This window comes from Chinchilla lanigera, unplaced genomic scaffold (genome assembly GCF_000276665.1).
Source record: "Chinchilla lanigera isolate Chin_1 unplaced genomic scaffold, ChiLan1.0 scaffold00080, whole genome shotgun sequence".
NCBI lineage: Eukaryota > Metazoa > Chordata > Mammalia > Rodentia > Chinchillidae > Chinchilla > Chinchilla lanigera.
In genome coordinates, this window is record NW_004955481.1 from 9,832,989 (window position 1) to 9,860,202 (window position 27,214).

Consider the following 27,214-nt stretch of genomic DNA (forward strand, 5'->3'; position numbering starts at 1 on the left):
CTTGGACACCCTGGAGAGAGGTCCCAGCAAGAGACTTGGCTGAGTCTGATGAGGACGGTCTTGTAACTATGCCTTGGGGCCCTTCCACTGGCTGAAGAGAAACAGCATCCGCCCCAGACCGACCCTTTTGTGATGGTGAATGCACCATGCCCAGGAAGACCCTCTTCTGATGAGGGAAACTTGCTTGTCCCAGGAGTGGTCCCTGGTTGGGGGGGTGGGGGTCACAGCCCTTGGTCTCCAGCCAAGGAGATTTCAGTCTGATGGGGGAGAAACAGAGCCACCCTCAGGGAGCCACCAGTCAGATGTGGGGGAAGTGGCCATATTTAGACAGAGGGAGGGCAGGGGACAACACAGACACCCAAATAGCAACCCACTCCCGCTGCACCAAGGTAGCAAGTCCTGTTCGTCTTCCTGAAAAACAAGGACATTTTCAACAACCAAAACATGGGAGGTGCGGGCCGAGGTACTGGGAGTGAGAACCAATGGCAGAAGGAAGGATATTTCCTCCTCCTGGCCTTCTCCTCCCTCCACAAAGACATTTCTGGAAGTCTCCAGTTGGTCAGGGACCTGGGCAGCTGTTCTGTGTCCAAGTCTGCCTGTCGCTCAGCTGCCACTGTGCTCCCAAAATAGCAGGGAAGGGGGGAGGAGATTGTTTATCTGGGAAGGAGGTAGAGAAGGGGCATTAGAGCTGTGCCTAGCCAGGGGGGTCTGTTGGGGCTTCATGTTCCTTCTGGAACTTTCAGTCTTTGCAGAATGTATATCAGAAAGCCCCCCACCCCCACCCCAGGCAGGGTAATCAAGGGGCAGAGGATGGCCAGCACCTCCACGTGGTCATGACTGTCCACTCCGGGGAGGGGGAGGGCCTTGAGTATCAATGACAGACTGCAGGGACACCTGCCCCTGTGCCCAAATATGGTGTGGAGCCACCAGCTGGGGTGATAAAGTCTCCCGGGTGGGGTGGGAGGGGAGACTGAGGCCTCTGGCCCATGTGGATGCGACTTTAGGCGTAGCATTGGAGGAGGTGGCCCTGCTGAGAGGGTGAGCTGGTCCGGGAGCTGGGCAGGGAGGAGGCACTGCGAACCTTCAGGACTCTGGTGCGGTGGCTTCATCCACCGTGCTGGGAGGGACAAAGAAGGAAGCACAGGGGTGCTGACACCCTCTCAACGGGGGATCAAGCTCCAAGCCAATGTTATAAGGTCCTTCAGGATTTGGGGTGGTAGCGGGTGGGTCCATTCCAGGCAGGATCCCCACCCTCCACTCTGGTGAGGGTTGGATCTGGAGCTCTGGATCTCAGGCCAGGAGTCCTGCCCTGCCCTGGGCCTGGAGCAACAGGCTGACCAGGCTGCTCTCTCCCTACAGATGGCAGAAGCAGAAGCAGCGCAGCTGAAGGAGGAAGGGAACCAGCATTTCCAGCTCCAGGACTACAAGGCAGCCACGAAGAGCTACAGCCAAGCCCTGAAGCTGACCAAGGACAAGGCGCTGCTGGCCACACTCTATCGGAACCGGGCTGCCTGTGGCCTGAAAACGGTGTGGAGCATGGCGGGCAGGACACGGGCTGAGGACTCGGGCTGGGAGGCAGGGCTGTGGGGCGCCTGTCTGATGGGAATGCCCTAGTCCCAGGCATCGCACCTGAACCCCTCAGGTTGGAGAAGAGCAACTGCTGCCACCAGACCCACTGCTCTGGACAGACAGAAATTCATCCTGATCTAAGCAGCCTAGCTCCAGCTGCTTTTGGCATTATTTTCTAGCATTTTAAGATCATCCAGTGGGATAGCAAGTATGACGATTTCATACTGTAGACACAAAGCTCAAGGCGCAGAGGTCTTGGTTAATCTGCTCAGGCCCCTCCAGGAGGCCGCAGAGCCAAGCCAGTTTGAGCCCAGGTTTGTCTGCTGTCAAAACCTGTCTACTTCTCCAGCCTGGTTAGGGCTACACCTAGGTGGCTCACAGCCTGCTGCTCCCTGGAAAAACCCCTCCCCCGTCTGCGGTGACACTCAGGGTCGGTCTCTGTATTGAGCCCCCACTGACTCTCTTTCTTCCCTGTTTCTCAGGAGAGCTACGCCCAGGCAGCTGCAGATGCCTCCAGAGGTGAGCTGCCCCTGCCCTGCCCTTGACCCGCACATTCTCCCAGCATGCACTGTGATGGATTTTAATTTTGATCTGGTTACCTTTTTTATTTTTTTGAGAAGCAATGATACAGGCGGAGGTGGGCTCAGGAGGGAGGGAAGCAGCTGCAGGAGGGACAGGAAACATTCTGTAGAGAGCAGTTCAAAGAAGCAGTAATACGAGGTGTGATTTAAAAATGTAATGAATGTTTAAGTTTTAAAAATCATTACAGTAAAAGTTGGACTGCCATGAATCCCCCTCAAAATACTACCCCTGGCTTCAAACATACTTTTCTTGTTGTCCTTGCCGCTTTCTGAAGCAGCTCTGGAAGTCCTCTTTCATGAGTGCCTTTAGCTGTGCTGTTGTGGCTGCCTCAACATCCTGAATTGATTCGAAAGATTTACCTTTTGTGATCATTTTGACTTCGAGGATGAGACAGTACTCTCACGGTGCCAGGTCTGATGAATACAGAGGATGAAGACACACGGTAATGTTTTAGTGAGCCTGCCTTTCCTGTGGATGGCACTTGGCTGCTGCATTCACTGTATGTTTTATCGTACCTCATTATGACCCCCAGGAAAGAGGACTTCCAGAGCTGCTCCAGAATGTGACAAGAACAATGGGATAAGTGTGTTCAAAGTGAGAGGAGTATTTTGAAGGGGGTTATGACAGTATGTCTTTTACTGTCCTAAATACTTTTTATTTAAGCATTCACAGTAAATTTTGATCACATCTCATATCTGGCCCAAAAAAGACAACTCCTAGGTGGGACGGAGAGCTGCCTTTTGGTTTTTCTTTTTTTTTTTTTTTTCTGGTACCGGGAATCGAACTCACGATGTTGCACTTGCCAGGCAGGCGCTGTGCCGCTGAGCTAAATCCCCAGCCCCCGAGACTGCCTTTTGATCACATCTCAGATTTAGACCAGAAAATGTAACTCTCGGTGGGACAGAGAGGATACTAAAAGGCTGTCACAAGGAGGAAGGATTGGCTTTCATCTCAGGACCTCCAGGGCTGGACTCAGGATCAAAGGAGAAAGGACATGTGTGGACAGACAAAGTTACACGAAGTATATTTTGGGAAAGACGAAGGAAGGGTTTTGTGATAGCACTGCCCACCTGCCCTGAGAGGGAGGGAGCTCCCCAGTGCTGGAGGAAAGCACTGACTAACCAATCCCTGGGCAAGGATTCTGTAGCAGAGACCAGAGCATCGGGAATCGGATGAGGTGATGCTTAAGCTCTCTTCCAATCTTCACTCTCTGGATCTCACTGCCTCAACAGAGGGATGGGCCAGGTCGTCCACAAGTGCTGGGGGCAGGTAACAGGGGAGACGGCTCCCTAAGGATTTGCTTGTGCCCCTCCTCTCTAGCCATTGACATCAACTCTTCAGACATCAAGGCTCTGTATCGACGATGCCAAGCCCTCGAGCACCTGGGGAAGCTGGACCAGGCCTTCAAGGACGTGCAGCGCTGTGCCACCCTCGAGCCACGGAACCAGAACTTCCAGGAGACGCTGAGGAGGCTCAACACCAGCATCCAGGAGAAGGTGAGCAGGACTCCTTCCTGCTAAACTTTGCTGCCCCCATCCCATTCCTAGTGGAGACTGATAGGGACACAGAGCCTCCGTACAGAGCTGGCCCCACCTCCACACTCTGAGCTGGGACAGCAAACGGCACCTGCAGGCTCTGCGGTGCAGCTGAGCAAGTGCACATCCCTGTGAGTGACTGACAGGTGCAGGGATGCTGTCAGAGAACGCGTCAGCTGGGGCTAGAATGTGGGCCATTTAAGTCAGATGGAATCTGCAAAAACTAAGATCACATAGTACGTCTGCCACATGGTCATCTTCTTTGAGGAGAATGAATGCAGCATGAACTACCTGGGAGTCAGGGGACACTGATGAGGGACAGAGGGGTCGGGATCCAGGGGGACATGACATCTCCTGCAGGAAGATGGAGTGGGGTGGGGAGAGCGTGGACCAGAGGTGTGGCATCCTGCGTGCTCGTCCTGGCTGGGCTCCTGGCTTTCTGAGGGACCCCTTGGAGTGTTGGTTTTCTTCATGTGAGGAGGTGGGCAACTGATCCTTTGGCTCCTTGCTCCCAGACTTGTGTAATGGTTGATACATTGTGTCAACTTGGGAAGTTTAACTAAGTGACTCAGCAGGGGGCCAAGGTCCTCACTTCATGAACATCCTCAGCCTGCTTACACTATAAGGGAGGAAAAGAGGCTTGCTCTCCCCTTTTTTGCTCTTGCAGCTTCTGCCTTTCTGCCGCCTTGAATGGTTGCCCCTGTGCCCTGCCACCCTGCCTGGGAGCCAGCTGATTATGGACTAAAACCTCTTTCTTCCTTAATTTTGGGCACTGGGTGTTTTGTCTCAGCAACCAGAGAAAAGTAACTAGCACACTCAGTAACACCAGTGTGACAGCCTTCTGACCAGGGTGCAGACTCAGGGCCAAGGAAACACGGAGGAGAGATCAGAGAGGGCAGACGAATGAGGCACCTCCCAAAAAATTTGAGCCATTGAGAGGTGGGAGTGTAGACCAGCAGTAGACCAAGAAGTGTTGGTGAGACCATCAGTTACGTCACTGTATGAAAGACCAGAGCCCTGGGGTCAGGGCGGGGAGTGTGACAGTCACAATTTGCTCCAAGTGATCTTGAAAGCCGCTTCAGATTTATGAACCTGGAGACACATTTCTACTTCTGTCCCTACATAAATGTCTGACAGCTGATTGTTTGCTCTAAAACAGGGCTGATGGTCTTCCTCTTCCAGGACTCTTGTGATAAGCAAATGGGACCAATTGTGAGCTTTGTGCACAAGGACTTGATTTTGCTCAGCGTTATCTCCCCAGAATCCTAAACATTGTCCAGCGTGCTGTCTTTAGTCACTTAACGTTTGTTTAATGAATCAGTGCATGATGTACCGGAGCTCAGAGTAGACGCTAAAATTTTACCGAGATGAGCCGACCAAAATGATGTTGACCTGCTCCCCTCGCTGCACCCTTTTCTCTCTTCAGCTCCACGTGCAGTTCTCCACAGACTCGAGGGTACAGACGATGTTTGAAATCCTTTTGGACCCAAACAGCGAGGCAGAAAAACGGGAAAAGGTGAGTGCCGCACGGCGCTGGCCAGCAGAGGGCGCACTCGGACCGATGCCTCCCGCCCTAGGCCCTTTCTTTGGAACGCAGGGCCTGGACCATAGAGGGTGAGCTAGGGAGAGTGTGTGTGTGTGTTCGAGGAATCTGGAGGAAAACTGCCCTAAAGTTAAGCTAACCATCAGAAAGACCAGAATGAGAGTGAATCTGGTGTGGACAGCCACGGTTCAGGTTCGGAACTGATCTCTATTTAAAATTATAGTGTTTCATTCATCATGGGTTTTTGGCATTGATACTGATTTTTTAAAAATATTGCTCTAAATATTATGTATCCAGATGACTTTTTTGTGTCTCCTTAAGTCCTGTGCCTAAAGAAATACCTCACTGTAAATTCAGCCCCGAAAAACAGTAACACTTTCAAATATGGTTTTGTTTCATTTGGAAATATTGCAAAGAAGACATTCTGAAACATTAAAATACACAGTGATCTTCTTAACTCGATTTGTTGTGATTTTTTTCTCTAGCCCTTTGTAGTCTACCTTCAGAGGAAAAACACTGAATATCTGAGTGTTATGCCTTTATAAGAACTTGACAAGCAATGCCTGGGGGACGGTTGTTAGTTTTAGGGTCAGTAAATCCATATGATATGCAAATATCTTACATAACAAACCCTTGGGAGGCATAACGAGTTATTACGGATAAAATAACTTCTTTTTCTGTCCTAAGGATTGAAGATGGAGCCTTTGCACTGACCTATATCCCCAGCCTGTTCTTTATTGTTTTAAAAAGGGTCTCGCTAAGACACTAAGTTGCCCAAGGTGGGCTTATACTTGCTGTTCTCCTGCCTCAGCCTCTTGGAGTGCTGGCATTACAGGTGTGTACCACCATACCTGGCCTATAATGGTTTTGAAAAATGAAGTCAGCAGAACATGGTGGCACACACCTGTTAGTTCAAGACCAGCCTGAGCTACATAGGGAGTTCAAGGCCAACGTGGACTGCATAGAGACCCTTCTTAAAAAGCCAAAAGCAAACAAATAAACAAAAGTCATAGTTGGCAGCAGCCCAGGTCCCCTTTGGATTTCTCTGTCTGCTGCCCCTGTCGTTCTGCCCTCTGAGTTCTTCTTTCAGTCCTGGATTCTCAGGTGCTGCTTGAGGCCTCCTCCTCCAGATCTGGGCCCAATTCTGAAACTTCAGGGTGGAGGGCAATTTGGGAACCATCTAGCTCACTTGCCAAAGTTTTCAGATGAGGCGTTGGGGGCCTAGAGAGGTACCACGGCTCCCCCGCAGCCTCACAGCTAGCAGGTAGCAGAATCAGAGCCCAAACCCTGGGCTTTCAGGCCGCATCTAGTACTCTCTCTCTGCCCACCACCTCCCCCTTCCTGAGAATCCCTGCAACTTCAGACTGCCCCGAACTGGGGCGTGGGCAAAAAGACATGCCGAGACCATATGAAAGGAAACATGTTAAAGGAAAATGGTTCTTTAGTAAAAATTCTTCATTTCCCAGTCTTGTCCCAGCCCCCCGTAAACAGGCCTACCCAATTTTGTTTCAATGTCAGCTTAATCAGAGTGAGTACACGATGCTGATTCTCCTTGTTGGTGTTTTCCCCCAGTGGCTCTGTAGCTTTTAACCCACCACTTTAATGGCTGCAGTGCATCTCATCACACTGGCCTTTCTGCAAGGTCCTCTGACTTCTTCTGCACTGCGTGTTGGGGCCGTGTTTCCAGGAGAGGGGTTATGAGGAGGGAGAAGGTAGCCGTGCTCTGAAGGCCCAGTCACTGCATCAGCCCCATGGTCCAAGCCTCTGCAGTCATAGCTCTGTCTCACACTCACTGCCTCTGTCTCCAGGCTGCCAACAACCTCATCGTCCTGGGCCGGGAGGAGGCGGGGGCCGAGAGGATCTTCCAGAACAATGGAGTGGCCCTGCTGCTGCAGCTTTTGGACACTAAGAGGCCTGAGCTGGTGCTGGCTGCGGTGCGGACCCTGTCGGGCATGTGCAGTGGCCACCAAGCCAGGGTGAGGACCTGGGGACGCGGTGCTTTGTGCAGAGGGCTGTGAGGGCAAGGGTCTGCGGGTGAAGCCCTGCAAGGGCACCTGGGGCAAGGGGCTACTGTATTGAATGGAACAGCTCTGAATCTCTGAAGCGAGGATTCCCACACTGTGGGCCCCATGGAGCACTGGCTCCTGGCTCGTTTCCCTGGGGTGCGGAGTGGGGCAGCCATAAGGGCTGGGCAGGGCTGCTGACTGTGATTCCTCCCTCGGGTCCAGACCACGGCCATTCTGCACGCAGTCCGCATAGACCGAATCTGCAGCCTTATGGCCGTGGAGAACGAGGAGCTGTCGCTGGCCGTGTGCAACCTGCTCCAGGCCATCATCGACTCCCTGTCTGGGCAGGACAAGCAGGAGCACCGGGGGAAGGAGGAGGCCCTGGTTCTAGGTAGGAGAGGTCCTTCGATTTCGGTTCAAGTGAAGGACAAGGAGAGAGTCAGTCATCACCTCAGAATGGGCATTTCCTGTGTGTGGAGGTGACCCGGTATTTTGTGCCGATAAAAGAAGGCAAGGCACAACAGTGATGCTCACAGCAGCCAAAGCTAGAACAAACCAGCATCCATCACGGAGGACGAGATGTGGAAAGTGTGGCACAGTGTATGCGTATAGGAATATTATTAAGCCTTAACACAGGAGAAATGAGAAGAAAAGTCCCTCTGAGTCTGAGGATATCAGACAACAGAAGCAGAACAGACCTTGGTCTTCTCGCATCTACTGGCAGGCAGGGAAATCCTGGTATCACAGGAAAAGACTGGAATTCAGGCTCCCAGAACACCCTGATATATCTCCAGGGGAGTGAAATGTCTATGAAGAGTATCCATTTCCTTTCTGGAAAATACTTTATTAACTTTGTTTATTGAGAAGTACATCACGCAGCCCAGCACAATGGTAATCCCAGCTACTCAGGAGACAGAGGCAAGAGGATTGAAAGTGTGAGGCCAGTCTGGGCAACTTAGTGAGACCCTGTTGCAAAATAAAAATGGGAATGGGACATAGCTCAGTGGTAGAGTGCTAGCCTGGCATTGCCGAGCCTCTGGGTTCAATCCCTATTACCATCAAAACCAAAAATGAACACAGAACAATAAAAACCTACCTACTATGTCCCTGGACCTCTGCCAGTCATAGCCTGGAGCTGAAGGACTTTCTAAGAAGCAGAGCTGTTCAAAGCTAGAATGAGCTGTGGTAGAAAACCATGCTCAGAATAGTTGCAGGACGCTTGGGCTTGTACAGGGACTTTCTTCTCCTTTTTTGTGGTAACATGAACAATATTACACTCTCCCAGGAAATTCACATATCTAGAAAGCAGTGGGTTCAATATTTCTGGAACTTTCTAGAAGCTTCTGTCATTCTTGACCCTACCTACCCAAGACTTTCTATTCCCCTCCAGGGCCGGGGATATAGCTCAGCTGCATAAGCACCTGCCTGGCAAGTGCAAGGTCCTGAGTTCGATTCCTGGTACCAAAAACAAACAAACAAAAAACCCAAAGAAAACCAAAATCTACTGCCCTCTATTCATGCCTGTCCTGCATTCCTCAGATACCAAGAAGGACCTGAAGCAGATCACCACCCACCTGCTTGACATGCTGGTCAGCAAGAAGGTGTCTGGCCAGGGCAGGGACCAGGCGCTGAACCTGCTCAATAAGAACGTCCCCAGGAAGGACCTGGCCATCCATGACAACTCACGCACCATCTATGTGGTGGATAATGGTGAGGAGAGGGGGGCGGGTAGGGCTCACTCTGGTCATTTTAGTGGACACCATGGTACCTGGCACTGAGCAGAAAGCTCAAGAGGCAAGGCTCTTGTCTGGAGGAGTCTTCAGTTGCAGAATTCAGGGCCTCAGCATACCTAGAAAATGTCAAGCACACACCAAAGCATCTAGGTGGAGTCTCCTCAAAATAGGGTCATGTTCAAAAAACAAGCAGGAGTCCATCAACCACAGGATAACATCCTGCAGTCTCATGGTTGGTAAATACTCCCCAGGCCTCTAGAAGAGAGAAAATAGCACCAAGAATAGTAAAAGATTCTGGCAGATAGTTGTGTAATTTGTTGGCTCCAGGGTATTAACTGTCCCTTAATCAACTTCTTTAACTGTTTAGGAATCAGATCTGTGGTTTTATCATCTGCTATGGTTCGGCTGCCCACAGGATTTATAACACAGACCGTGAGACTTGAATCAGCTTTTGCGGGCTTGATATCTTCTGATATTGGATTTCTCTTGTTTGTTTCTTCGTAGATCCCAGTAAAGTACACATGCAGATGCTTAGATTTTAACCAAGCAGTGCTTGAGGGATGCCCCTACATGATCTCCTTCCCAGCTCTGGTCTTTTCTGAATAAATTACAGACATAGAGCTTCAGCAATGACCCCTTCTCTCTGCACCAGGCTGTAGACTCAGCCACACAGTTTATAGGATAGAGAGATTGAGGAGCAATATTTGTTATTCTGCTCTTGTGAAGGGCACCAAAATGAATAGCACCTGAGTAAAGATGAAGTGGATTTTAAAATTCCAACACGTTGACGCAAAGCTGCAGAGTTGAGTGTCTGTATAGTGCAATCTGCAGTGGTAGGAGAACCGCTCAGAGGTCAAACCGGAAGTGAGCTCTTGTGGTCTTGGTGTAGGGAAGGGACAATGATTGATGAAGAGGAAGGTCAGAGTGTTATAGCAGAAGAGAGTCGGTCCACTCAAAGCTCGGGAAGGGTGGCAGGGAGAAGTGGGAGGTGAGACTGGGGATGTGATGGGAGGTGGAGTGGGTGCATTTCATGGGCCTTTGGGCACCAGATTGGGGCATTTGGGTTGGCTCATCAGGTCCCTTTCAGCCCTGCCAAACACTGAGTAGGTGGTTATGACAGAATAAGAAATACATGTTTGAGACAGGCATGGTGACATAGACCTGTAATCCCAGAACTCAGGAGGCTGAGGTAGGAGGATCACAAGTTTAAGGACAGCCTGGACTACTAGACTACACAGTGAGACTCTGTTTGAGAAGAAGGAGAAGGAGAAGGAGAAGGAGAAGGAGAAGGAGAAGAAGTGGGGGGAGAAATATGTGTTTGTTTTCTGCACTTGTTTCCTGATGTGCAGTTCTTACAACTGTTGGGACCTCCTGTGAGCTAAATGTCTGCGTATGCTGACAAAATGACTAAAGGCTGGGGGTCAGGATGGAGGGGAGGAGGTTGCCAGGGGAGCCAGAGCTGTGGTTAGAGGGTTGGAACTTTCTTCCACCAGCTCCCACCACACCTCTGACCTCAGGTGAGCGGTGGGGGGAGAGGGCTTTGAGTTGGGTTAATCACTAACAGCCAGTGATTAATCAGTTGTCTGCAACAGGAAGCCTCCATTAGGAAAAGTAACCGCAGGGGTTCCGAGAGCTTCTTGCCTGGGGAGCACATGGAGGTGCTGGGAAGGCAGCGTACCCGGAGAGGGTGTGGCAGCTCCACATCCCTTCCCTAAACCCTGCCCTGTGCCTCTCTTCCATCCAGCCATTCCTGGTTGCATCCTTTATACTAAACTGGTAATCTAATAAGTAAACTGTCTTCCTGAGTTCTGAGAGCTGTTCTAGCAAGTTCCTCAAGCTGAAGAGGGGATGGTGCGGGCTTCCATTGGTAGCCAGGTTGGACAGAAGTTATAGAAAACCTAGGTCTTGCCACCTGCCACCACAGGCTGAAGTGAAGGCAGCCCTGGGATGAGCTCTTCTCCTGTGGAGTCTGTGCGAAGCCTAGGTAGACAGTGTCAGAGTTGATGTGTGTTGTAGGACGCCCAGCGGGCGTCACATGTGAAGTGCTGAGAAGAGTAGTAGAGAGGAGACAGAATTTTCCCTTAGGATGGTAAAAGACACACAGCATGACATTTGCTGCTGGGCATTTTGAGTCCCTTTTAACATGCAGAGTCACATGTCTCCCTGCATTTACATTTAATGTTCTTCTTCCCATATTCTAGTACCATCCCTGATCTGACCAACTCCAAGCCCCCTCTAAACCCTGGCTCTGAGGTCAAGCTGTCCCTTGTCCCAGAGGCAGTGTTGTCCAATGGTTAACACCTTGGGCTCTGATTAGATATTACGGGGAGAGGGTCATCAGCATGTCACCATGTCACCTACCAGGTCTGTGACCTTGAGCAACCTACCTGACTTTTCCAAGTCTTGGTTTTCTTGCTCTGAAAGATGGTAATGATGATTCCCAACTGGTAGGTTTATCGTTAGATTGAATCAGGTAACATGGATAGGCCTCTTGGCACCTAGTGAGTGCTCAAAATAATTTGCAACTCTTACTTTGTTGGAGCCATCTGCAGTGTCTCTACTCTGTACTTTGTCATCTTTTGTCACTCTCTGCTGTCATCTTTAGGAGCCTGTTTTCTGTACAGCAGTAAAGCCCGCACCTAACAGGTGCTCATTTAATCTTTCACTTATTTTAACAAATATATGACCATTGAATTAGTCTCATGGAGAAAGCCATTGATGATCCTTTAACCAAAGAGATGAAAAGGGGCAATAATAATAAATAACAAATATAGTGTTTACTGAATAAATAATAGATGTGAACTGACTGATAACAATGTCTCTGTATTGGCACTAGGCCATTTCTACACATTATATTCTTTTTATTTTTTTTATTTTTTTTTTTTTGGTTTTTGGTTTTTCTCCAGTACCGGGAACCGAACTCACGACCTTGCGCTTGCCAGGCAGGCGCTTTTTGCCACTGAGCTAAATCCCCAGCCCCACATTATATTCTTATCTAAGTCCTCAAGTGCTGTAAGGTAGGCTGTGTTATTTCTATTTTATAACTAAAGACATTGAGTCACAGGGAAAAGAGAACATAAAATAGTACAGTAGGAAGATTCTATACATCGATCCATAGACTATTATCCTTGCTCCAGTCCTCCAAGGTTTGTTAATCTTGATTTTGACCACGTGAAAGTAGAGACCCCAAAGGGGAGGTGGGTGCACAGGGTAGGACACAACTACGCGGGCATCCCGGGTTTCCTGTCCCCACTCCAGTGCCCTCTGCACTCTGGATAAGCCATGTGCTGCCCACAGCCAGGGCTGAGTGAAGCCTGAGACAAGACATTGCTGAGTGAGGCATGTGTTTGTGAGGACAAAGCCCATCTGGGATCTTACACTTTTTGCTGTCACCCTACAGGCCTGAGGAAGATCCTGAAGGTCGTAGGGCAGGTGCCAGACCTGCCCTCCTGCCTGCCCTTGACCGACAACACCTGCATGCTGGCCTCCATCCTCATCAACAAACTCTACGATGACCTGCGCTGTGATCCAGAGCGGGAGCACTTCCGCAAGATCTGCGAGGAGTACATCACGTGAGTTCTCCGGAGGCCTCGCAGAGCCAGGCCCTGTATTAGATATCTATGGGTGTGTAAAAAGTTATCCCAATAGTTAGCAACTCAAAAGAATGATAAACACTTCTTATCTTGCTTCAGGACAGAAATTGAGGGACGGCTTGGCTGGGTGATTCTGGCTTGGGGTCTCTCATGAACCTACAGTCATAGGTTGGTCTGAGCTAGAATCATCTGCAGGCTGGACTGGGGCGGGGCAGGAGAGACTTCCAAGATGGCGCACTCACATGGCTGGCTCTTTGGTGCTGGCTGTGGGTGACAGGATTTCTTCATAGGCTCCTGCAGAGTCCTTACCACGTGGCAGCTGGCTTCCCTAGCATGAGCTCTCTTAAAGGACAAAGAGGAAGAGCAGTGTCTTCTTACTCCGGCCTGAGTGGACACACATCATCACTTCCACCACATTACTTCCAGTCTGGTCTCAAGGGAGAGAATTAGGTTCCACTGTGTGAAGGGAGGAGTGTCAAAATATTTCTGGACAAAGACTGTAGTTCAGTGCAGTGCCTCCCTAGTACATGCAAGGCCCCATCCCTCTGAGGCTCAGAGAGAGCTAGTGAACTTCCCAACATCACATAGCACAGGAGTGGCAGGTCTGTCTGTTTTCACATCTGTATTGGTCAGCTTTCCCATTGCTGGGACACAATATCGACATCCACAACTTAAAGGTGGAGAGGCTAAATTTGGCTCACGGTCTCAGGGGATTTGGTCCATGATCAGCTGGCTCCAAGGTGGGAACATCATGGTGGAAGTGTGCAGGGCAAAGTGGCTCAGTTTATGGGGGCCAGGAAGCTTGGTGCCTCCCAAGCCAATCAAGTTGACAATTAAGCTTAACTCTCACAATATCTAACACTCTTTTCCCCTTGGGCCAATTCTCTTGCCAACTCTTATCCTCTGTTTTAGGAACAAGTTTGACCCTCAGGACATGGATAAGAATGTGATCGCCATCCAGACTGTATCTGGGATCTTGCAGGGGCCCTTTGACCTGGGCAATCAGCTGCTGGGAATGAAAGGTGTGATGGAAATGATGGTGGCGCTGTGTGGCTCAGAGCGGGAGGTGGACCAGCTGGTGGCCGTGGAGGCCCTCATCCACGCCTCCACCAAGCTCAGCCGGGCCACCTTCATCATCACCAATGGCGTGACACTGCTCAAACAAATCTACAAGACTACCAAAAATGAGAAGATCAAGATTCGCACACTGGTGGTAAGTGGGCTTGGTACTCCCTGCCTACCTAGGCCAGAGCCAGACACTGGGTCACCAGGATGAAGTGAGGAGCACACGCTAGGGGCGCCAGCCTCACCCATAGGCCTCTGTGGAAGGGTGACATGCAGTGTTGGGTGGTCCTTGACTCAGCGGATGTTCCCTGTCCTGTGAGGACAGGAACACTGATGAGCTTTGTCCAGAAAGTGCTTTCAGAGCACACGCCAAAAAGTCAGTTTCCTTAGTAAGCATCTGTGTGGCGCAGTTAAATTTAAACGTGTTTTATTTTTTCCATTTTCATTTTACTGAAATTATTTTTATTGATCTTTTCTTTATCTTGTAAACAATTACAGAGACTACAGCCATTGATCTTTTTTTCAAATCTATATGAAACTTTAAAAAACTAATTTCAGCCTCTGCCGTGGTGAATTTTCTCTTCCAGAAGAGTTTTTTTGTTTTGTTTTGTTTTGTTTTTTTTCCTGACAAGAGTCCAGTTTGGTTACATTTAGCAAGTCTGGATTTGTTCCCCAATGACAACCTCTTGGGCACTTATTGGACCACTGCAAGCAGTTGCTGGATGTGGCTAGGGAACCTATGAGGTCAGAATGGAGGAGGAGCAGGGCAGGTAAAAGCCTCCAGCATTTTTTTGTGTGTTTTGAGATAAAGTCTCACTGTGTAGCTCAGGCTGCCCTTGAACTTGTGATCTTTCTGCATCAGCTTCCCAAATGCTGCGAATATGGATGTACACAACCATCCCTCGCTACGCCTTTAGCTTTGTGGGCGCCTCCCCTAACCTAAAGTGTCAGAGAGGCGTTGCAGAGGCGGTGGCACCTGAGGCAGTTGTGTAATTCAGAGAGGTTTGTCCCAGCGGGAGAAAACAGGGAGGTATTCTGGCTACAGGGACCCATGTGAGCGGGGTCTGGCCTCAGGCTTCTACATCGCTGATCCTGTGTGTGTTTGCCTTCTCCACAGGGGCTCTGTAAGCTTGGCTCTGCGGGTGGCACAGACTACGGACTCAGGCAGTTTGCTGAAGGGTCCACCGAGAAGCTGGCCAAGCAGTGCCGCAAGTAAGGGGCTTGTATGTACCGCCTGGGCCCTCTGTCCCTCCTGGGCTTGCACGCGGGGGTCTCGGGGACACTCTAGTGGATATTGGGTAAGAAGGGCCCCACTTGCTCTCTGCTATCCTGAAATCACCTTACTCTTGCTGGGCGCCCCAACCTCCCCCAGCAGCTCTTCCTCTCCTCTTCTAGGTGGCTGTGCAACAGTGCCATAGACACGCGGACCCGGCGCTGGGCAGTGGAGGGCCTGGCCTACCTCACACTGGACGCTGATGTGAAGGACGACTTTGTCCAGGACATCCCTGCGCTGCAGGCCATGTTCGAGCTGGCCAAGGCAAGTGTGGCTCTGATCTCCAGCCACGGGAGAGGGCTTCTGGACCCAAGTCCACAGCGACTGTCCTGCTGTGCCTTTGTCGTGGCTCAACCCCTCCACCACGCAAACCTGGACTGGCGCTTCCCTCTTCTGGTCCTGCTCTGACCTGGCTGTAAATGAGCTGGATGCTCTGCATGGCTTCTAGGCAGGGGGAGGGTGATGAAGAGGATGTCCTTGTTTATCACTGTCCCTCAGGTGTGAGGTTGTAGGGGAGGGACAGTGGCAGTGCTTCCTCAGCTGCTGTGCAAATGTGGGAGGGATCCTCCCAGGGTCAGCGCAGAGGGTGTCCGCGGCCCAACCAGCCCCACCTGGGCAGGTGGAAGTGTGTGGGACTGCGCTCCTGAGAGGCAGCAAGCAAGGAGCTGGGTAAAACTCCTCATCACACTCTCAAGGGTGCTGTGAAAGATTCAGGATGCATTTGTGCCCAGGCTTAAGGAGCAGGGCAGATTCTTCTCCCTCTGTACCGCTGTGCTCCTGCAAGATGAGCCCCACCAATGTGCTCCTTCCAAAGCCACCAGCATGCTGGTCAGGAAGCTGTCTTGAAAGAACAGCCTGGTTCCAAAGTGCTTTTCTGCCTTTCTTTCTAACCCGGTGCCTTCAGACCAGTGACAAGACCATCCTGTACTCAGTGGCCACCACCCTGGTGAACTGTACCAACAGCTACGATGTGAAGGAGGTCATCCCTGAGCTGGTGCAGCTTGCCAAGTTCTCCAAGCAGCATGTGCCTGAGGAGCACCCCAAGGTGGGTACGGGCACAGCCTGGCAGGGGGCCTGCTTCCTCAGACTTCCAGAGGAGGTAGTGGAACAGAAAAATGGTGGTGTGCAGGGTGAGGGATGTGATTTGAGGTTACAATATGGACTGTTTGAAGAGGACATGGCGAATTCCCCCACCAGGTGGCGCCTGTGGCTTTTGTTTTAATTTTCTATCTTGGAAAGAGAACAATTTTGTAGTCTGACTAAACAAATGAAGCCATGAAGAACATTTTACAGATCATATAATTGATTTCATGGCTATGAGATGGTTTTATTTCATGCTTCCAAGATGTAAGAAATTGATTTTCGGGGGTATCTGGATTTGGGGAAGTGGCTGCTGAGTAGGGGAAGGATCTGGGTCAGCATTATTAGCCCAGATGTCACCCATCCCTTTGGGCCCCCAACACAAAGATATGATAATTCCCTGGACACAAGTATATGATTTGTATGTGATTTAACTGTACCTATGTTTACAAAATAGCCCCAGCCAGTGAAACCATTTAGATTTGTAAAATGATCCAAGCAATACGCCTGTGTAGCAAAACAAACAAAAAGGTGGGCAGCAGAGCAGAGGAAGAGCACTCACCAGGAGGTTATCACGCATGACCACTGTTGGCATTCTGGCATGCTGCATTAGCCACTAGAGGCTTTATTTTCCCCTTGTGCATCTTTTTTTTCCCTCTCTCTTTAGTTATCACCAGAATGTAGTTGTCTTGTGTCCAATCTTGGGAAAATCCTTTGCGTGTTTTCCACTTTGCCATCTCATCTCCTTCTTGGAATCAGTTTTTAATCATCGCATCGTATTTCATCTCGGCAAGGGTGTGCAGCACATTCTGCTGCTGTGAAGTGCGCGTGTGCTCCCAGACATGGCACACAACGTCCCTTCTTCCTGACCACCCGCTCTGAGAGTTATCTGTCATGGTGACTCCAACTTGGGCTGGCTTTGTATTTCTGGCAAAATCCAACCCATCAGCCCCCTTTGCCATCCATCCCCTTTCACTCATCTGTATCTTCTCCCACAACTCACCACCCCCTCCCCAGTGGAAAGTCAGCCTTCGAAAAAAAGCAACATCTGGGTCCTCTGGTGAGTTGGATCATCTCTCTTTCATTTCACTCCTCTATGAGTAGGAGAATCTTTGGGATTGCTTTTCCTATGGCATCAGCTCCCTGGCCTCTGTACTGGGGGTGGGGAGAGCGAGGCTGAGGAGAGGCCTATGTTCCCAGCAGCACAATGGGCTGTGCACTTCTGAGCAGGTGATTTTGCAAAGGGAACCCGGAGAAGTGTATTCTTTCCCTATTGTTTCCATAGCACATTGCCTGAAACAGTGCAGTGAAAGCACAAATAGTAAGGTGTCTATTGGGGTGGCTGGGGGCTCAGTTATCTTTCCATCTTGGAAGTAGGTAGACGGTGAATGTATTGGGTTGATGTTCTTTTTGTTTCAAGTGGCAGAAGTCCTAAAATTTGTTCACTTGAGTTAAACTAAAGTCAAGGGCTGGTTCCTTCTGGCATCCTATTCCTTGCCCTTTTCAGCTTGTAGAAGCCACTTATGTTCCTTGCCTTATGACCTTGAACTACTCTGACCTCTTCTTCAGTTGCCACATTTCCTAGTATTTACTCGGACCCTACTGCTTTGTGGTGATCCCGAGATTGTTTTGTTTTGTTTTTGTACGAGAAATTGAACTCAGGACTTTGTGCTTGCCAGGCAGGCACTTGTGCCGCTGAGTTATAGCCCTGTGATTGTTTTGAGACACCTGGTATTTGTGATGATATTGAGATTGCTTGGGATTGTTTTGTCATGGAAGGTCACACATTCTCAGGCTCCAGGGATTAGGTTGCAGACATCTTTGGGGACCATGACTTAACCTACCACAAGAAATCACAAATGCACCATTTTTACTTCCAGAACAGTTTGGCCTGATGCCCAGGCCCTTTCCCCATGGCCACCCTTTTGTTCCCCCAGGACAAGAAGGACTTTGTAGACATGCGCGTGAAGCGGCTCCTGAAGGCAGGTGTCATCTCCGCCCTGGCCTGCATGGTGAAAGCAGACAACGCCATCCTTACTGACCAGACCAAGGAGCTGCTGGCCAGGTGCTGCTGCAGCAGGCTGGGCCTGGGGGTCTGGTGGGCAGGAGCCTGCGTGGGAGGATGCAAACGGTGGGAGACTAAGTGAGGCTATGAGCTGCTGGGTGTCCCAGAGAGAGACTTAAAGTGATCAAAGCTAAAATGTGACGTGACACAGCAGGTTACCACAGGCAGAAGTTTGCATCAGGAGGCAGTCACTGTCCACTCTGGTTACCTTGTTCCCAGAGATTAAAGGCACGGTGTCTGTGCAGACTGGGCGGGTGCAGGCGCATCATGGTTACAGGACAGTGCAGTGGGCACCATGACAGGGAAACACAGAGGGCTGGTTGAAGCACAAGCCACCCAGCCAGCCAGCCTGGAGGGCGTGTGAGGGCAGTCAGGAAGGCCTCCTGGCAGAGGGAAGAAAACAAGCCGTCCAAATGCAGGCGGGGAAGGTTTCTAGGCAAAGAGGTAGGGTACACAAAGACACCAAGACAGAGGGAGAATGAGTGAATTTTGGGGTTCCCCTGTGGTATGTCTGGGGTCTGGGGTGCTTGGAGAAATTACTGCTAGATGAGACCTGAGAGAGGAGGCCAGGGCCGGACCATGGAGGTGGAGAGTTTCTCCTGGGGAGAAAGGAGCAGCCAGGAGCCCGTGGCTGTCTCCATCGGGGGAATGGGTGCCTCTGCAGCCCCACTTGGCCTTATTCCTCCCCGGACATGTACACCCATGGCAGCGTCTCCCCAGGTTGGCTCACTCTGGGCGTGGCACACAGGTTCCCCTCTCCTGGCTTCCACTGTTGGTCCTTGGGTTTCCCCAGCTCAGACTGGCTGGGCTGGGGTGCTTTGGAAAGGGTGCGGGTGCACTAAATAGTCTCCTCTATCCTCGGCCCTGCAGGGTATTCCTGGCCCTGTGTGACAACCCAAGGGACCGAGGTACCATTGTGGCTCAAGGTGGCGGCAAGGTAATTGGGCGAGAGAAAGTTCATCGTAGAAGGTGACCTGCCACAGAGGAGCACACACCATGTGTCTGTGCATGCGTGTATGGTTGTGTGTATGTGTGCGTGCCTCTTGCCTGGCCCAAGAATCATGCCCTCCCTACCCAACCCAACCTGGAGTACAGCCACTCAGTTATCTTCCGTATTTCTGCCGTGGCCTCAGACCAATCTACTTGATTTAAGGGTACCACAGTATGTACTTTGGAATCCTGTTTATCCTCCCTGCTGTTGGAAAGAGACTATAGACTTTTTCTGCAGACTTGAGTTTAGTGTTGATTTTCTCTTTTCAGCTGTGTAAACTAGGTCAGATTATTTACTCTTCCAGAGTGACAGTTGCTTCATTTGTAAAATGGGTGAGAGAACCACATTCATTTTCAGACTGTCACAGGGATTGTAAATGTAAATCTAACAGTAGGTCCGCAATTATTGGCTGCTGTTGATTAGATTCCGCTTGAAAAACTCCAATTATTGGTTATTGTTCCAAAAGTTACAGGAACATATGGATGGGTGGGAGGAAGTGGGGATGCAGGGACCATAATAGGCATTGGGACCAAGGGAGTAGATCCATGATTAAGTATTTAGCTGTTTCCCGTGGTTCTCAAGGGCTTGATTGTGTTGCAGCGTCCTCCTGAACTTCTGATGGGACAGAGACAGCTGGAGTGGGCGTCAGGAGGGCCCTCTGGACGGCTGTGGCTGAGTAGGGATTGCACCCTTTCTTGCAGGCCCTCATCCCCCTGGCTTTGGCGGGCACAGACGTGGGCAAGGTGAAGGCAGCCCACGCACTCGCCAAGATCGCAGCCGTCTCCAACCCGGACATCGCCTTCCCCGGGGAGCGGGTGGGTGGCCTGGGACAATGGTCTCTTCTGCTCCTAGGGGCCTTTCCCTTCACCACCCCGCTTGGGAGAGGGTACAGTACTTTCATGGGGCGGGGTAGGGGATGAATTGGAGTCACCTGATTCCAGGTTTGAGTCTGCCTGGAAAGAAGATTGTCCACCCAGAAACTCAGTTATCTCCTCTGCAAAGTCAAGGAGGTAATCCTACCTTTCACAGTCATCATGAAAATTAAGTCAGCTAGTGTGGAAAAGGCTTTGTAAATTTAAAGCTGGCCACCTATAAATGCAAGACACTGGGGAATGTGGTCCCCCACTGACCCGATTGTGACCTCCCCACCAACAGGTGTATGAAGTGGTGAGGCCCCTGGTGAGTCTCCTGGACACCCAAAGGGATGGGCTTCAGAACTACGAGGCTCTCCTAGGCCTCACCAACCTGTCTGGACGGAGTGACAAACTCCGGTGAGTGGGGTATGGGGGTGAGAAGAGAGGATAAGGGTGGAGAGGAGAGAGGGGTCCCATAAGTATTTGGCTGAAGTTTCACACACATTATATTGCTACAACTGCTCTGCATGGAGGACAGCACCAAAGGCATGGGGCGGGAGGAGCAGTGGGAAGGATGTGAGTTCACGTCTGGAAACACTGCATAGTGAATATATGAAGCCAAAGGGCTGCACAGGCCCAGGTCCCTAAAGTAGTAAGTTATCCAGGTGTTCAGGTGGGATAGCATGTGATCCATCTTGGAATATATTGGGTTGCCATTTTTTTTTCAAGTGACAGGAAAACAACCCTAATTGGCTTAAGCATAAAGGAAATGTATTGATTCATGTAAATTAAAAGTCTGGGGTAATCCAGATTCAGATGACTTGATGGAAGGGTTAAAAAGCTGTCCTAGCTCCTGTTCCCTCCCCTCCTCTCTCCCCCTTTCCCCTTTTTTCTTCTCTTTCCTTCTCCTCCTGGCTCCTCTCCTCCCCTCTCCTCTCCTCCCTTCTCCTTTTTCTTCTGTTCTTTTCTTCTCCAGTATGTTGTCTTCATTCTCAGATGCATTTCCCCCTCATTACCACAGGTAGCTGCAGACTTCACCTCTTCTTGGCATCATGTCCAGCAGGGAAGGGAGAATTTCCCCTTCCTAATAATAATGCAAAGGTCTCCAGTGGGCTTAGATATTTGGCCCAGAATCCATTATTGGGGACAGGATACACTGTTATGTCATTCAGTTTGTGCCTGTTGGTGCCCTTTCTGGAGCTGGGAACGGGCTCAATGCTGCCCACGCATCCTGGCTGAGGAGCTGAGGATGTGGGAGGGACATCACCAGGATGGAGGAGGAATGCATTTAGGTAGCCAAAAACCCAGATGCTCACTACAGAGAACTCAAGGACCTTCTTCTCTGTCCTTCCACCCCAGACAGAAGATCTTTAAGGAGAGGGCCTTGCCGGACATCGAGAACTACATGTTTGAGAATCATGACCAGCTGCGCCAGGCGGCCACCGAGTGTATGTGCAACATGGTGGTCAGCAAGGAGGTGAGACTGGGGTGTGATCAAGGCCCAGAGGGTCAGGCCCGCAGCCAGGCCCGCAGCCAGGCCCGCAGCCAGGCCCGTGATGAGACACGGGGCTATGACGATGGTACTAAAGCAGCATTTCGAGGTTGAGGGTGTAGCTGGGTGGTGGAGTGCTTGCCTAGCTTGTGCAAGGCTTTAGGTTTGATCCCCAGCATGACAAAAAGAAAAAGAAAAAGAGAAAAACCAATGTAGCCTTTTAGCCAGAGAACTCAAGAGTTTCTCTGACGCTTTCTGGCTTACCCTCCCCCGACCCACTCCATGGGGCTACATCATCACATTATCCCAAGCTGGGGCTTTCACTCCAGAGCTTGGACTAGATGAGTTGGAAGAACTATTTCCCTGAGTCACTTCTGCCTAAATAACATGAGAGCAAGCAGGATTTTAGACCAGGACCTCTTAGAGGTGAACGACACCAACCCACTGTATTTATTAGAATTTCTTTATTAATAATGAAGAAATACCAAAATACAGTTATAAGCCATTTTAGAATATTTAAAAATGCTAATACTTAATGAGCTATCCCTGTTTCCTGAGAAATTGCAACGTGAAATTGCAATGATATTCTGCGATATTCATTGCAGAATAATAACAGGGTTTATAAAAATAAAATGAAGCCCGGCATGGTGGCACACGCCTATAGTCCCAACACTTGGGAGGCTGAGGCAGGAGGATCACAAGTTCAAGGCCAGCCTGGGCTACATAATGAGTTCAAGGCCAACCTGAGCTACATAGAAAGACCATGTCTCAAAGAAAAAAACATTCAGAACATGCCAGAAGGCCTCCAGGTCCAGTATGGAGACAAATTCTAACCATTTGGTGAATATCCGTCTACTTCCTCTCGTCAGGGTATAGCTGAGCCTATAGGGTGATATCCCATCAGACACAATAGATTTCAAGCTGAGCCCCTTCTTTGTAGTGAAGGGAAGCCAGGCAGCCCTGCTGGCTTGAGACTGAATCTTTCTTGCCTCTATACTTAACTCAAGTCTTGGATTTTTTTCCCTGTCATTGGAGGAAAACTCAACCTATGAAGGATTGTCAGAGTCAGGACCTAAAGGAACCAGGGTCCACCGTGGGGCTGGCCCAAGGTTGGGCTGGGGTCTGGCAGTAATGTGGGAGAGAGAGAGTGTGTCCAAGGAGATGGGCGATGGTAGTGGGGTAAAAAGATAACGTGAAGGAAGAGGCAACCTACCCTTTCTGCAACAACCAAAATCAGTAGTAGAGAGGTTTATTTTCTGCCCACCACATCATAGCCCCATTTGCCTGGGGTGGCTCACTTCCAAGCGATGACTCAGGGATCCAGGCTTCCAGGCTTCCTGTTATTGAGAACTGCTCGCCCTCTGCTGCCCTGGCAGTGGTCTTCATTCTGTGGTGAATGGGGAGTGACCATGGGAGAGGCATCTGTAGCGGTCACTTAAGGTGGTGTGGTGGTGACACATCTCACCTCTGCTGGGGTTCCATCCCTGAGAACAAGGCCATGGCCATAGCAAGGTGCAAGAGGAGAAAGAATGTAGTCCTTGACCTGGCCACTGCTTCCCCAGTAACAACTGTCCCCCACCAGAGGGGACAACACTGAGCTCCTTCTACTGCCCCAGCTTCAGGGAGATGCAGATGGAGGGTCTCATCTAGGTGGCTGTGACCTTTGTCCCCTTTTGAAGGTCCACATCTTGGAAACTTGATCCAATGAAATGGCCTCAAGCTTGAACAACCTGATTTTATGGGGCAGAGCAAGGTAGTGATGTGTGAGGGCTTCATACCTGCCTGGGGAGGAGGTTTGAGGCATAGGTTAGGGCCATGGGCCCTGCTCGACTCTTCTGCTTTTAGGCCCTTGGAAAGCTTTTCTGTTACCTGGTGGGGACGGTGCAGTACTTCTCCTTTACTAGGTAAATACCTATTTGTCTCTGCTCCTGCCCAGATCCCTGTGCTTTCAGAGCCTGCAGAGTTCATTGTGTAGTAGACTAAGAAGGCCCAGGGCTGTGGACACACATTCCAATCCTCCCTACAGGGAAGTGAAAGATTCCACAGGATTTTCTACACTGCAAACAGCCTGCCTGCCTCTCTGCCCCTTGTGGCCAGAGGCCACTGAATATAAACAGAGAGCACAGCCAGTTGAAAAGGGAGTCTCTTACTCTCCTTAACACTGGAGAGATTTTCAGCCCTTTCCTCCAGCCAATCAGGGAAGGCCTCCTGGAGGTGGCATGGGTGTGCTGCTCAAAAAGGGAAGACTCCAAGGGATCCTGGGTAGGAGAACTTTAGCTGCTTCAGGTGGCACATGTAAGTGAGAGACATTTTTCTCTGAGCCTTGTACCTGTGTCCCCCAGGTTCAGGAGAGGTTCTTGGCAGATGGGAACGACCGGCTGAAGCTGGTGGTGCTGCTCTGTGGGGAGGATGATGACAAGGTGCAGAATGCAGCTGCCGGGGCCCTGGCCATGCTGACAGCGGCCCAGAAGAAACTGTGCCTCAAGATGACCCAAGTGGTAAGTGCAGGTCCTGGGGACTGGAAAGGGCTGGGTGAGCTCTAGAGACTCTCCCAGCCTAAGTCCAAGCGTCCCTGGTGACTGTCTGGGAGGCCAGCACCCAGGTCAACCCCTCCCAGCCTAGGTGTCTGTTCCTCCCTCCTAAGCGGAGGAGGGGCTGTACCCTGTGGAGCCCTGTGCTCATTATTTAGACTGCCCAGGTGTGCTAGCTTAATCCCTCCGGCTGTTGTTCACCCGCTGCCTTTGCTGGTGCATAGACATATTACTTAAGAATAACAGCAACAATAATAACAACGCTGACTACTGCTGTGGGGTTTCTGAGCTCCTCAGAGAAGCATGGAGATCTGCCAGATGTGGTGGTACACACCTGTAATCCCAGCTACTTGGGAGGGTGAGGCACAGGGATGCAACTGTAAGACCAGTTTGGGCAAGTGAGCAAGACCCTGTTTCAAAATCAAAAGTAGAATGGGTGGGGATGTAGTTCAGTGGTAGAGTACTTGCTGAGCATACGGGAGGCCCTGGGTGCAATTCCCAGCACACAAAGAAGAAGAAGTCAGGGGAGGAGGCGAGACAGAGGAGGGAAAGTACTTGGGGTATCACAGGAAACTTGTGGTTTGGTGAGGAGGCCACAGGTTCCCTAAAGTGGATGCGGTGACCAGCTCCCTTGATGCAACTATGGCTGCTGCAGTAGAAACAACGGGAATGGTGCTGACAGTCACAGACACGAGTGTGTGCAGGATTCTGTACCCCACACCGAGCTTGGTACACAGGCACTCCTTTCCACTGATGGTGAAAAATGGAAAAATGTACCCACGTCTGGGGTGGAGGCAGGGTCCCTTACATGGCCAATTCAAGGGGTGTGTGTGTGTGTGTGTGTGTGTGTGTGTGTGTGTTCTCTAAGTTTCAAGGGGCTTATGTTGTCCTGGCGCCAGGAATCTCTGCTGTGTACTACTTACCCTGTGAGGTTTTGGGGCTGCAGCCTCCTTCCCAGTGGCAACCTTCCCAAGACTGGAGCGTGTGTGAACTTGTGAACAGTTTCTTCAGGCTTCTGTCTTAGTAGATTGGATTAGATGAACTTCCGACCTGGGGGCCACACTTCAAAACTGTTGCCCTACAGTCACTTCTCCTGGAATAACTGTCGTCACGTGGTCCTGGTGGCAGGTCCACATGGGTGCTCTGTGACCCTTGCATCTACTGTATGCCAGGTGTTTCCCCAGGTGTTTCCATGTATCACATTAATCCTCCTAACAGCCCTGTGAGGTATGAGCTGTTATTTTATTTTACAGATAGGAACTTGAGGTGCAGAAAAGTAACAGGCCAAGACCAGACACACATTTAGTTGGGGAGGGCAGGGACTCCTTCAGCATTGCCAATCTGCTCCTGATCACTTCTTCATTCTTACTGATGGACTCAGATTTCTTGGCTGCATTCCTGTCTCATCATGGACATCCTAGGGGACATGGGAAGCTTCTCAGACCCACATTTTGTACAACCATCTTGGGTGCCAGATGTTCCTACAGTCTCACTTCAGTTGGAAGACACCCGTGGAAACCAGGCAATAGTTCCTCCTTCCCTGGGATCCTATCCTGATTGAGTTTCTACCACCCCTTCCCTTGAGTCCCCAAGGATATCCTGGGGAGACTGGGCCCTGGGTCCATCATCAGCCACATATCAGCATAGAGACTTTCCCTGAACCCTACTATGACTAGCCGAATGTTCATTTCCTTCCATACAGTAGGAGACTCAGGGCGGAGTTGCAAATGTCTGCGCAGACCAAACATTTGCCTTTTCTTCCGCTCTGCATCTGTCTCCCCATCTGAGAGCGACACACATAGAAAGCAATTTCTGGTGACAAATGGTGGGTGAGGAAGGCCCGGGGCGAGTGCGTGGATTGGTGTAAGCCATCATCTCTCCCCACATCCACTTGCTGCACACTTGCTACACTCCAGCCGCTGTGCCAAGCTGTTTCCCTGAATCAGCTCATTAAGTCCGCAGTGTCAGAGGTAGGCAGAGCAGATGACAGGTGAGCCTCCCAAGGTTTCAAGAGGGTGAAAAGCTTAGCTCAGGTCGTACACTTGCTAAGTGCTGAGCTGGGACCTGGACACTGGTCTCTCTGACTCCAAACCCAGGCAGCTGCCTCTTCTACCCTGCTGTCTCTTGTGTGTTTATTGAGGGGCATAGGAGTCAGCCTCCTGGTTCTACTCCCAGCTTTATCGCTACCTCTCATCTGTGCTCAGAGTGGTCTAGAGTCCTGCTTCCCCATACACAGTAGCTGGATGTCTTCACAACTGTGGATGGGTGATGGAGGAAGAGGAGAGGAGTGGATTCACGTGAGACTCTTGAGAGATTCCAGTCAAAGTCCTGGTAGGGCGCATGCCCACATGCCTGGAGCGCTCATCTCTAAGAGCACCTGGCTTAGCAGAAGCAGGCCTTACCCATGTACCCGTGAGAGAATCCTCTTTTCTGAATACTCTGCATGCTCATTCCTTTCAGACAGGCAGTAGATCTGTCTCTTTGGTTTTCAAGCAGCTTGGAAAATAAATAGATGGAGGATGATAATCTTCTGTTATGTCCGAATATGTGTGACGATGGCTGTTACTTAGCTGTGGCCTGGATTCCTGTTTATCTTGTCTATAAATCTCTTACTGTCTTTCCACTGATTCCCTGAATCCTTCTTTACCCATTTTCCCCTCCCCAGACACCCCAGTGGTTGGAGATTCTGCAGCGGCTTTGCCTACATGACCAGCTCTCAGTCCAACACCGGGGCCTGGTCATCGCCTACAACCTGCTGGCGGCGGATGCTGAGCTGGCCAAGAAGCTGGTGGAGAGTGAGTTACTGGAGATCCTCACTGTGGTGGGCAAACAGGAGCCAGACGAGAAGAAGGCAGCAGTGGTTCAGACAGCCCGGGAATGTCTCATCAAGTGCATGGATTATGGCTTCATTAAGCCGGTGTCATAGACACGAGCTCACTGGGGTGCTGGGGCTGGTCCTGTACTGGGTAGAGTCCTGAGCTGGGTAGTCCTGGAGTGTCGGTTCACCTAGAGATCACAGCAGCAACAGTGAAGTCTCAATATAAAGGAAAGACCTGATTGTTCCCTGAATTGTGAATCTTCTTTGTCCTGGAAAAGTTTGATTGTTTTACTGGCTGCTTTGCTCCCCATTTCCTTATATATATCCTGTTCTAGAAATTCCTAGAATAATGTTTTTCACGATAACAAGATAGGTTGGGTCATTCTTTCTGTACTCATTCTGAAGGCCAGGATGTTGGCTGAAGTGTGGTAAGGTAAGAACTAACAGGTGTGTGATCATAAAGATTAAAGCTCTTGTACTGGAA

The 27,214-nt window shown here is 50.5% G+C and overlaps 1 protein-coding gene across 2 annotated transcripts; it reads left to right on the plus strand.

Annotated features, from left to right (window-relative positions):
* The first annotated feature begins 929 nt into the window (after positions 1-929).
* Unc45b (unc-45 myosin chaperone B) lies at positions 930-27,214 on the plus strand. 2 transcript variants are annotated; one of them, XM_005402873.1, is made up of 20 exons: positions 930-1,038; positions 1,360-1,527; positions 2,052-2,088; positions 3,472-3,647; positions 5,113-5,202; positions 7,038-7,205; positions 7,458-7,626; positions 8,775-8,945; positions 12,369-12,540; positions 13,474-13,774; positions 14,744-14,838; positions 15,022-15,163; positions 15,804-15,944; positions 17,917-18,044; positions 18,915-18,981; positions 19,737-19,850; positions 20,191-20,306; positions 21,249-21,366; positions 23,724-23,879; positions 26,578-27,214. In XM_005402873.1, the coding sequence occupies exons 2-20, from the start codon at positions 1,360-1,362 to the stop codon at positions 26,836-26,838; spliced, it is 2,790 nt and encodes a 929-aa protein (XP_005402930.1). In that variant the 5' UTR covers positions 930-1,038; the 3' UTR covers positions 26,839-27,214. The 2 variants fall into 2 exon arrangements, with proteins under 2 accessions (XP_005402930.1, XP_013358788.1); XM_013503334.1 differs by lacking the exon at positions 930-1,038 and adding an exon at positions 1,045-1,196.